General features: G+C 34.7%; 1 protein-coding gene across 6 annotated transcripts in view; it reads right to left on the bottom strand.

Moving 5' to 3' along the window:
* Positions 1–686: 686 nt before the first annotated feature.
* Positions 687–10877, bottom strand: part of GRAMD1C (GRAM domain containing 1C) — a 159977-nt gene continuing 149786 nt past the window's right edge. For all 6 annotated transcript variants that reach the window (XM_056793490.1, XM_056793491.1, XM_007493705.3 and 3 more), the window contains 6 exons: positions 10530–10633; positions 7304–7483; positions 7037–7094; positions 4215–4325; positions 3888–3993; positions 687–2605 (listed from right to left, as the gene is read on the bottom strand). In XM_056793490.1, coding sequence (XP_056649468.1) covers positions 2525–2605; positions 3888–3993; positions 4215–4325; positions 7037–7094; positions 7304–7483; positions 10530–10633 — 640 coding nt within the window. In that variant the 3' untranslated portion in view covers positions 687–2524. The remainder of the gene's footprint in view (positions 2606–3887; positions 3994–4214; positions 4326–7036; positions 7095–7303; positions 7484–10529; positions 10634–10877) is intronic.

Here is a 10877-nt window from a genome sequence, read left to right as displayed (position 1 = left end):
AATTTGATGAGGGACGGATGATCACTCCTGTCTAAAGGGCAGGAAGGGAGGCTTCCCGAGATGGTCTGTTAGAGCTGAGCTTCATATCCATTCATAAAAAAACAAATCTCTCCTTCAGTCCTTATGTTAATGGCATCATTTTCCTAAGCATCCAGGTTTGGAGTTCCAGTCATCTTCGATTTTGACCCCCACAAACAGAATAGATCTGACTCCCCACCCCCACCCCTTGACCATAAACTCCACCACAATCCCTGTTGCCTAGAATCTTTCAGGAACCTCCTAACAAGTCTTTGGCTGGCCATCATCTATTCTTTGCCTTCTCTTGGCAGGCCTTTCCAGCCCAGCATCCCAGGCTGCAGCAGGGTATTGTGAACCTCACCTCACCACCATCCACCTGAAAATGAATTTTTCCTGAAGGAGATGCCTTAAGTTTAATTTAACTACACATAAAAAAGGTTTTTTCAAAAGCAAAAGGAAACCAAATTCAGTAAAGGAAAATCTGGTCCTAAAGAACAAAGAATTGAAACGGGAAGAACTTTAAAAGTCATTATCATATGCAATGAGCATATTGTATATTCTTTTTGTTTTTAAGCCTTACTTTTTTTTACTTACTTTTTAAGCCTTGTTTGAAAAAATTTTTTGCAGCTTTTGTGGATTAAACAAGATAAAAAATAAAGGACAAGAACTTCAGGAATTTTAACTGTTTTATTGATACTCAATTTATGTGACAAGTTCAAATTTTCTTTAAAATTTCATAACTTGTACATAAAATTTTAGTCTAAATTTGCAAAGTAACTCAATTTGATCATTTTCTTTGAGGTATATAGTAAGGACAATCTCTACAGCTGATGAAGCACCACAGAAAGTGTTCAGTTTGTTATTTATCCTTCTTGTGACCATAGCAAACATCTCCCACCATTGAGTTCTCACTGGAAAATTCAGTAACTGCTGTTTCTAGTCTCCACTCCACCCTGGGAAACTCCTCACTACAGGCATTCCAAAACTACTACCTGTAGAGAAGGAAGACAACCACAATTTCCCCTACAGTCAGGATTTCTATTCTTGACTGGCCTCTTCAGGAAAGACTATAATAATCCCATGGGGCTTCTGTGACTGGAAATCAGGGAAGGCTTATTAACTCAAACCTACTGCTCATCCACTAGAATAAAAATTTATGAAAGAAAACTCTCATCCAATGTTATTCTAGCGTCCCAGGGTAAAAACCCAGAGCTTTCTCTTTCAACACAGTAACTCCTGAAGAAAACTCTTGGTTTTTATTCTGTTCAGAAAGGATAGCACACGTGTACAAGAATGCATATATATTGAAAGCACTGGCATAAACCTATATCAGGCTATTCGCCGCCTCTGAAAGAAGGAGGGAGGAAGGGAGAGAATATGAATTGCAAAATGTCAGGAAACAACTGTCAACAATTATTTCTACATGTAATTGGGGGGGGGGGGGGGGGGGCAAAGTGCATACATACTTTCCGACCAAGTCAAGTCAGAATGAAAGAGCCAAGACTTGTCTAATTTGTATTTTATCTGCTAAAACAAAGCACCTACATACACAAAAAATATTATGACCTCTATGGTCACTGGAAAGTAAGCCTGAAATTATTTACAATCAGCTGGCTCACTTCCATCAGTTGGGGAGAGCCTAAGTTAAAGACAAGCTGGTGGTTCAAGTCGTCCTTATCCATCAATGCATGCCTAGATTTAACAGCAGAATGTTCTGCTTTTAAGTCTCAGAGCAGGAATCTTCATTTTCTTTTCTGATAATCTACTTTCCCATTCAGTCTGCCTAAAAAGCTGCTCTGCCATTATTCACATAAAGAGCCACGGTTTTGTCACCTCCGACAGCCATTTATATAAAAAGGAAATATTTCTTTATAGAATTACTAGCCACATCAGAGGAACTGGCCAGATCTTTGGAAAAGTTATCACTCAGGCTCAAACCCAAAAGGATTTAACTATTGAACTTCCACACTGAATAATGGAAGAATTATAAAAAATGTTTATAGTGAATAAACAGAAATAACTCATGAAAAGGATTTATACCTTTCCTTTAACAAGAATAAAGAGGTTTTTTTCTGATGTTGCTTTCATGAAACAGGTAATATCTCTGGTAGAAAAACACATCACTTCACATTATCTTTTTCAATCAGTGCCAACAAAAAAATCAACCCTCACTAGAGAAAGTAGTGGGTCACAATTCAAAGTGCTTTGCCTTTTTAAATATAAATCACAGAAGTTCAAGAGTACAGTAATTTTACATGTTTGTTCTAGAAATTCACAGCTTAGAAATATATGCGAGAAATAAAAGGATATATTCCGTGTCATAAGTTGCCATAATTATTAAATAAATATTAAAAATACATTTTCTATTGAAAATACAAGAAATCAATGGAGGGTGGGGAGCCTATTGCAGATGTTGCTGTGACAAGTGAAATCCTTCTTCTCTGGATGATTTCCAAATCTCTTCATTCATTGTCTCAGTTCATAAGAATTTTAGGTCCTGAAATGGCTAGCTCTTAACAGCAATGCTTGTCTTGTTCTTATTCAGGAGGTCAAAGGTTCTCTGGAGCATAATGAGGGAGCTCTTCAGCTATAAACATATGATTCCCGAAGAGAGAAATAAAATTTATTTTCAGAATCAGATTCCACTTTTCAAAGTTTGGCCATTTTGAGTGCCAAAAAGTAATATATCCCATGTAATTACATAAAGACATATAATTGGGTAATATTTTACATGTTACTCAAGCCCCAAATTAGACTCTCATGTTGTAATATTTATATCAGACATTAAACATCTACTTTTAAACTGTCCTTTGTGATCATCATTTGTGCCAAGGTGAGTGCTATATAAACCTTCCCCCCTTTTCTGGGTGGGTTACAATGGGCCTCTTGCTGTTGTCTCCTGCTGACTCAACTCTTCCTAAATTTTTATTCCATTAATCAAATGAAGCAAAAAGGTCACTTGTTCCTAAATGATTTCTAAAATAAATCATTCTTCTAACTTCCTCTGAACTGGTCCCCCCCACACACACACAACTGTTATTCCCATCTAGTGGACCTTCGCCCATCTCTCCACCTAGCCAAATTCAAGGCCCATCTATTTTTTGAAACCTTACCTACCCACTTCCACAAAGTGATCCATCTCCCTCCAGTGAGCTCCTATAAAACTTAATGTATCCATCAATCAATCTGGCACTACATTTATACTTTACTGTAGTCTAAGTTAAATATTTTCAGTAGATGTGTCTTTTCTCCACAACAAAACTATAAGATCCCTGGAGGCAGGGTTGTGATTTCTGCGGCCCCTATTGCTGCTTCCCATTCCATGCCCAGCAGCTTAATAAATAACTGAAAGGCCCTGAAGTCCTCTTTTCTTTCTTAGCCCATTTCAGAAAGCAGAGTTGTCTTCAGGATTAAAGGAGCCTACACACATAGCTATTTTTTTAAAGTTTTCAATTATTCAACAGTTTGGCACAAAAGCCTTGGTAATCTATATTCAGAATCTTTTAACTTTTTCTTCCATGTGAAAGCTAATGCTTAAACCTGTGAACCAACAGGCTTTAGGTCAAAATTCCATCCCACCATCAATCCACCCCTTTACTTTTACTTCTTTGTATGCAATGCTCCATTCTGACTTTGCTTAAAGGGTACCCAGAAGTTTAGTTAAATTTATTGTTTTAGCTAGTTGTTTGTTCTTTTTATTCTCACAAATTCAACAAATATTTATTTTTCCAAATTTATATCTGCATCATCACAATTTTCGTTACCATCTTCTAGATTCATTAAAATTCTTAAAATATGGACGTCCTAGCAATCCAAACAAGAACTAATTCACTAATACAAATAAGAGCCCTGTAGACTCCCCTCCCTACCTGTTCAAGCATAGTTATGGAGTCTCTAAGTACTCCTTTCAAGCGATGGGATTGATCTTTGTTCTTCTCAGTGTTTTCTCCTCTTGATACCATATTAGAGGGTAAACTAAAAAAAACAATATATTTGAAATCAGAGTGCTATTGTCAGCTGATCTTTAATTTCTAAAATTCTTTAGTGCCATACTTAAGAAATTTGCAAAATGGCTTCTCAACAAAAAAGTAATAGACCAAGTGCTATATTTAAAAGAAGGAATACAATTTTATTCAACTGAAAAATAATAAACAATATAAGAACCAAAGAAGAAATCAATAAAGGACTTTACTTACTTCCCAGATTTGTCTTCCTGAACATGGAGATGATAAAATGACTGAGCAGCATGCTCTATCTTTGACAGCTTGAGAAAGAGGGTCACATTCAACAAGACTAGCAACAGCAAACTAGATAAAAAGCAAATTAAACATGGTAAATATAAATTCTCACCCAATCTTCCATATTTATCATAATGATAAAACCTAGCATTTATCATGTGCTACAAGATTCACTGAAGTGGGGCACTTCATAAAGTGAGTCCAAACACCCAAAAATTCAATTATTGGAACCATTATTTATTGATTCATATACAGGTTCTCATTTGACAATCAAACAAACCTTATCACAAACACAGATATGTGTAGTCAGAGACAATATTTCGATTATCCTGGGGTTGTTAACTTTTACAGGTACCTTAATTCACTTATCCCTAGTTTGCTAAGTGGTATCTGGCATTCCATCCTGACCTCTTTGATATTCCTGAAATTCCTTTATTTCTTGCCCTTCCTAATTCTCCTCCCCAAGCTAAGTAGAGTCTGGTCTGCTGCCTGCATAAGCAGTTTGACCTCTTGGGGGGAAGGAAGCTAGGTCTGTTCCCTAAATACAGGAAGGGATAGATCTACTTTATCTACTGCAATTTTATTATCTTCCCTTATTGGGACTATTTCACACAAATCACTTTATATGTATTATCTTCTCTAATCCTTGCAACAACTTGGTGAAAAGGGTGCTATTATCCCTCTTTTACACCGGACAAAAGTCTAAGATGGGTCAAGTGACTTGCCCAGGGCCAAATGGATAAATAACTATCTGGGCTTGAACTCAGGTCTTCCTGACACCCACTTCCCTACACTCTATCTACTGCACCAGTTAGCAGCCTAGCTGACTTTGGGGTTCATTTTGTAATGCCAGTATAATTACATGAATAAAATAGCCTTAAAGATAAATCTTCAAAAATAGTATTATCCAAGCTATTCCAATTGCTATAAAGAGGGTGTGATGGAGAGGTATATGTGGTTATATGATCTGACTTGAGAGATCTACTGAGTAAATCTTTCCGTTTTAGATATGCTGATAAGATTGAGATCTAGGATCATAAGTAATTTAATTGGATGATTATAGTTTAAATAGAAATTAAGGGTGATGGATAATTAGAATACAATCACTTTGGGATAGGAGAAAAGTTTCTGTACATATCCTTATAAAAACGAAATTTAAATAGAAAAATGAAACCACCCACAGCATTTTTGTCTAGGCTGCATCATCCCAAATATATATTCATGATGATATCATATTTAAAATTTCATATGCTGAAATAAACTCAATGTTGGTTTCCATAACAACCTTTCAAATGAATGTTAACCTGATTAAAAATACATGCAAAATACATTTAGTATTACATCTTTCTAGAAGCTAAATTTTTTCCCAGGTTAAAATTGTCTCCTACTGACATGTGTAGTAACATTTGTGATATACTCTTTAACCAAAAGGGATCTAGAATAAGGCCAGACAGCAATGAAGATTTGGGTTGAAATATAAAACAAAGAGATTCAACAGATGACAAATTTATTTAATATTCAAAATTGTGAGAAGGAAAATACAATCAATTCCTTTTTACCCAGAAATCCAAACTATCAAAAAAAGTTAAAAAACAAAGCATTGTGGAATGTTTTGTCTTTATATATTCTAGCCATGGGAAAAAGACTAAATTTAGAGGCATAAGACTTGAGTTCAAATTCCAATCCTTTAATTATGTAACAGGACAAATATAACCTCTCTGAGTCTTAATTTCCAAATCTGTAAAATGAGGAACTTGGACTAGCTGAACCCCAACAGGTCCTTTTTAAATTCTAAATTCACAACCTTATGATTTATGAACTCTTATGAAAGAATAGACAAATGACATGTAAACAAATCTCCAGCAACATGTTAAAAGAAACCACTTCCAGGGTACATCATATGGTCAGAGAAGATTTATTAATTACCTGTACCAAATAAAATTTTGATTGGTATAGAAGTAATAATTTAATCTGGACAGAAGTATCCTAGAAATATTAATGTTAAGACAAAGTTACTTAACTACACAAAAACATCTAAAATGCTTTGAGAGCATGTTTACTTCCTCTTAGCCTACACTAAGGAAGATTTATGGACAAAAATGTGGCCTAGCATATACTCCAAATGCCTCTTACAAATGAAGCCATAGAAAAAATGTTAAATAGAACCTGACTGAGCATATTCTTGTAGAATGCCCAGATAGAGCCTGACTAGCCTGGAAACACAGTATAAAAAGGTATAAATGGGATTATCCCTAATCCACCAGCCTATATGTACAAAATCCCCTTAAAGCACAGGGAGCTTCTTATTACTGTCTCTAAGGAAATATTTGCTACATTAACACCTGATTTGTAAAAGACATTTCCTGAAATATCTAAAAGCTGTGTTAAAATTAATGCTAGAGGTAAGCATGATAAAAGTCAGGTAATTTTAAATTATACATATCTCCACTCTACACCCCCAAAATCAGGTGTAGGTCTTCTCCTGAAAGGGCCTCTTTTCAGAAATATACTTCACAATGGGGGCTGCTGGGTAGCTCAGTGGATTGAGAGCCAGGCCTAAAGACGGGAGGTCCTGGGTTCAAATCTGGCCTCAGACACTTCCCAGCTGTGTGACCCTGGGCAAGTCACTTGACACCCATAGCCTAGCCCTTACTGCTCTTCTGCCTTGGAGCCAATACACAGTATTGACTAAGACGGAAGGTAAGGGCTTAAAAAAAAAAGAAAGAAAAGAAACACACTTCACAAATAATCTAAATTGTGGTCAAGAAATCAATACTTACAAGACACTCATCATCACAATGATAACAGTGTGATGGCTTTCTGCTTCTCTTTTTCTTCCTACAAATTATAAGGAACACATTAGAAATCTGTAAGTTTACTCCCTTATGATAGGTAATATATATTTAAATTAGGAATTAACAAACCTATAAAATGATGAATTTGTTTAATCCTTGTGTTATGTCATTTGATGTAATATTCAAGAGCTTCAAAAGGTACCTTTTGCCTCTTACAACAAAATATAAGGTTTCTGGCCAGGGAATACCTACCTTTATTGTCTCCCTTGGAGTCCAGGCCTATGGCCCCTGGGGGGTGTGGAGAAGAGTGTTTAGGAAGCATTTCTGCCACATTTCGATTACAGGGCCGTCTTCTCCTCCGTAAGCCACTGGGTTTTACAGGATCTTCCACAGACTGTTTGAGCAAAGATTCCTCCATTAACAGATCTGATTCTGGAAAGGAGGGAGAAAAAGATCCAGGGACCTTTACTTTCTACTAGCAGGAAGAAGTTTACAGAACTAGCCTATAACTTAAGAGAAGCATCTTGGAAAGCAACAGAAACTCTTTTCTTAGTCTGTAACAAAGAGCACAATAAGTAACATATGATAATTTCCATGAACTTTTCCTTATGTTCTCATGTATTGGATTCAGTTTTTCCTTTAAACAAATAACTTTAAAGAATACAATACCCTACAATGATTCATTCTTGCAAGAATAAGCTTTTATCAATAAATAACGGTGTTCATTAGTGCATGTTCACCATACTGCTATATTAAATATCAAGGGAGCTATAAGCCAGTCATGGAAATAAAATTTGTCCACTTATCCTGGGTGAACAGAGTATTTTCTCAAATAAGTAATGGCACCTCATTAGATTACAAATGTTCTGCTACCCAGGCATAAAAACTCACTCTTTGGCAAAAGCTCTTCAAAAAACTGGAAAGTAATCTGGCAGAAACTAAGCATAGACCAACATCTCACACGGTATATACCAAGAGAAGCTTATCAAGGGTACATGCTATAGAGGGGGATCTCATAAGTAAGTTAAATAAGCACGGACAAATTTACCTGTCAGATACACACATAAGGAAAGAATTTATGACCAAAGAAAAGATAAAGAGATCCCCAAAAGGTAAAATGGATAATTTTTATCACATTAAATTAAAAACCTCTTACACAAACAAAACCAATACAACTAAAATTAGAAGAAAAGTATAAAACTAGGAAAAAATCTTTGCAGCAAGTTTATCTAAGGCCCATTTTCTAAAATATATAAGGAACTGAGTCAAATTTAAGAGTAGGAGCCAGTCCCCTCAGACTTAACATGCTATCTCTCACGTCTGAGCATTCACAGAAACAATCCCACATTTCTAAAATGCATTCCTTTTTAGAATCCTTTTTTCCTTTTCTTCAAGGATTAGTTCTTAGGCCATCCCCTCAATTATGGTTCCCTCAATTAAAAATGCCTTCTACTATCTCAAATTTTATTAGTATCTGGCTCTTTCCTTTGTACTTTTTATAAAATAACATGTATATTATTATTTCTTTCCCCCCTCATTCTAGTAGAATATAATCTTTAAAACATTTTTAATGTTTTGTTTTCCCCCCAATTGCCTATAAAAACAATTTTTAAGTTGCATTAAGAAAAAAAACCACATTTTTAGTTCCAAATTCTCTCCTCTCTCCCAAAAGGGTATGCACTTTGATATAGATTTTACATGTGTGATCACAAAAAACATTTTCCCATAGTAGTCATTTTGTGGAAAAGAACTCAAAACAAAAAAATGAATTAGTCTATATCCACGATTCCATCAGTGCTCCCTTCCCCCCAATCAACAGAGCCTTTATTAAGTACTGAATATATTCCAGGCACTGTGCTAAAAATAATCTCTATTCTTAGGAAGATTATTGTATATAAATAGAATAAGTTGGGGCAAATTGATTGAAAACACAATACTTAGAAGAAAATTCTAAAAATTATTGTTTCTAACAATGGCTGTAATCTGCAGGTAGCTCAAAGAAAGGTGTACACTTTGGGGTGGAATCTTTGACTTTCAGGTGTCTTACTGGACAATGATAACTGTGTATCTAGACACCTAACCTCTATAATTAGAGAATACTTATATGCTATATACAATAAACAATATACTTCCTTCAGTCTGAATGATGCCCAAATCATATTATATTTCACTTTCATTTTACTTTTGTTGGAGATCTCTTCCATGAAATGACTAATACAGAAAAATGCTTTACATGATTGCATATGTAAAATCTGTATCAGATTTTATTTTATCTATATCAGAAAGGGGTAGGAGGGATTGAGGAGAAATGGGAAGGATTAGAAAATTTGGAATACAATTTTTTTAATTAATGCTAAAAAAAATAATAATATACTTCCTTCAATAAGGTATATGCTTTGCTAGTTTCCTTCTAGCATGAAGTATAGGAAGAGCAGACCTGGCATTCTAGTTCCCTCTCCATTAGTTTTTTTCCTGCAGGTAGATGACATTTTTTCATCATGAATCCTTTGGAATTGTCTTGGATCACTGTATTGTTGAGAATAGCTAAAATATTCACAGTTGTTCATCGTGCACTATTGCTGTCACTGTGTACAATGTTCCCCTGGTTCTGCTCACTTCGCTTTTCATCAGTTCATGTAAATCAGTTTTTTTCTGAAGTCATCCTACTCATCATTTCTTATAGCACAATAGTATTCCATTCTAATCATATACATACATGAACAACTTGTTCAGTCATTATCCAAATGATGGCTATCCCCTCCAATTCTAATTCTTCTACACCACAAAAAGAGTTGCTGTAAATATTTTTGTACAAATAGGTCCTTTTCCTTTTTTTTTAAATCTCTTTGGGATACAGACTTGGATCTTTGGATTTATCAAGCACTAAATTACTATACTCATTTAGTACTATGTATTTTGTACCTAATTTATTCCACTGATCTACCACTGAATGTAAGCTCTTTAAATACAGGAGCTGTGCCAGTTTTTATCTATCACCTAACACAGCACTTTGCCTAACAATTGTTTATTGAATTGTCAAAAAGTCAAATGAAACTAAATAACATTCAAGTTAGATATTAAACTCTTAAGTAACACTAAATTAACTGACCTTCAATTTTTCATGATTAAATTAATTATCTCCAAATATGTAAGGAGGATATAAAGCACGTAAACATCACAGGATGTGATGAAGAATTTTATTCAATCTATATGCACATACAATGAGTGTTGGTAAGTGGTTTAGCAAAACCTAAGAATGGCATGTTTCCTTTAGGGACCTCCAGTATTTGGTCTAGCAGTGATAGTTGACAGCATTCCAACAGGAGTCATTCCCACTAAATCATATATTCAACCCTGACAACCACAACTCAGTAAGAAAATCTGTTAATAGTAATATACACATTATATTTTTGGAATATTTTCAAAAATTATATAAATCAAATTTTCAGAAACTATGTAAATCAAATAATATACAAACCAAGTTGTTTGAAATATTCTTCCAATGAACTCCAAGAATTCTTTTCGATTAAAGCCTTTATAAGACCCCATGGTTGTTTTCTATATTTTACATCTGAAGAAACTCTAATAGGGAATAAGTAAAAAAAAAAGATCATGAATTGAATGGTGCAGAGAGTTATGACAATGTATAAAATAACTATCAATAAAAAAGCAAGTGTCCAGAATTCACATTATATTAGACACATATAAATATGTATTCAAGAGAGTACTAAGCAGGATTAAGAAAACCCCGTGACAAAGCTATCACCTTCAAAACATACAATGTTTCTTTACCAGTTTTCTTTTTCTAGTTATACTACTTCCTCAA

The sequence above is a fragment of the Monodelphis domestica genome, chromosome 4 (assembly GCF_027887165.1).
Source record: "Monodelphis domestica isolate mMonDom1 chromosome 4, mMonDom1.pri, whole genome shotgun sequence".
In the NCBI taxonomy this organism is placed as follows: Eukaryota; Metazoa; Chordata; class Mammalia; order Didelphimorphia; family Didelphidae; genus Monodelphis; species Monodelphis domestica.
This window is presented reverse-complemented; position numbering and strand designations above follow the sequence as displayed.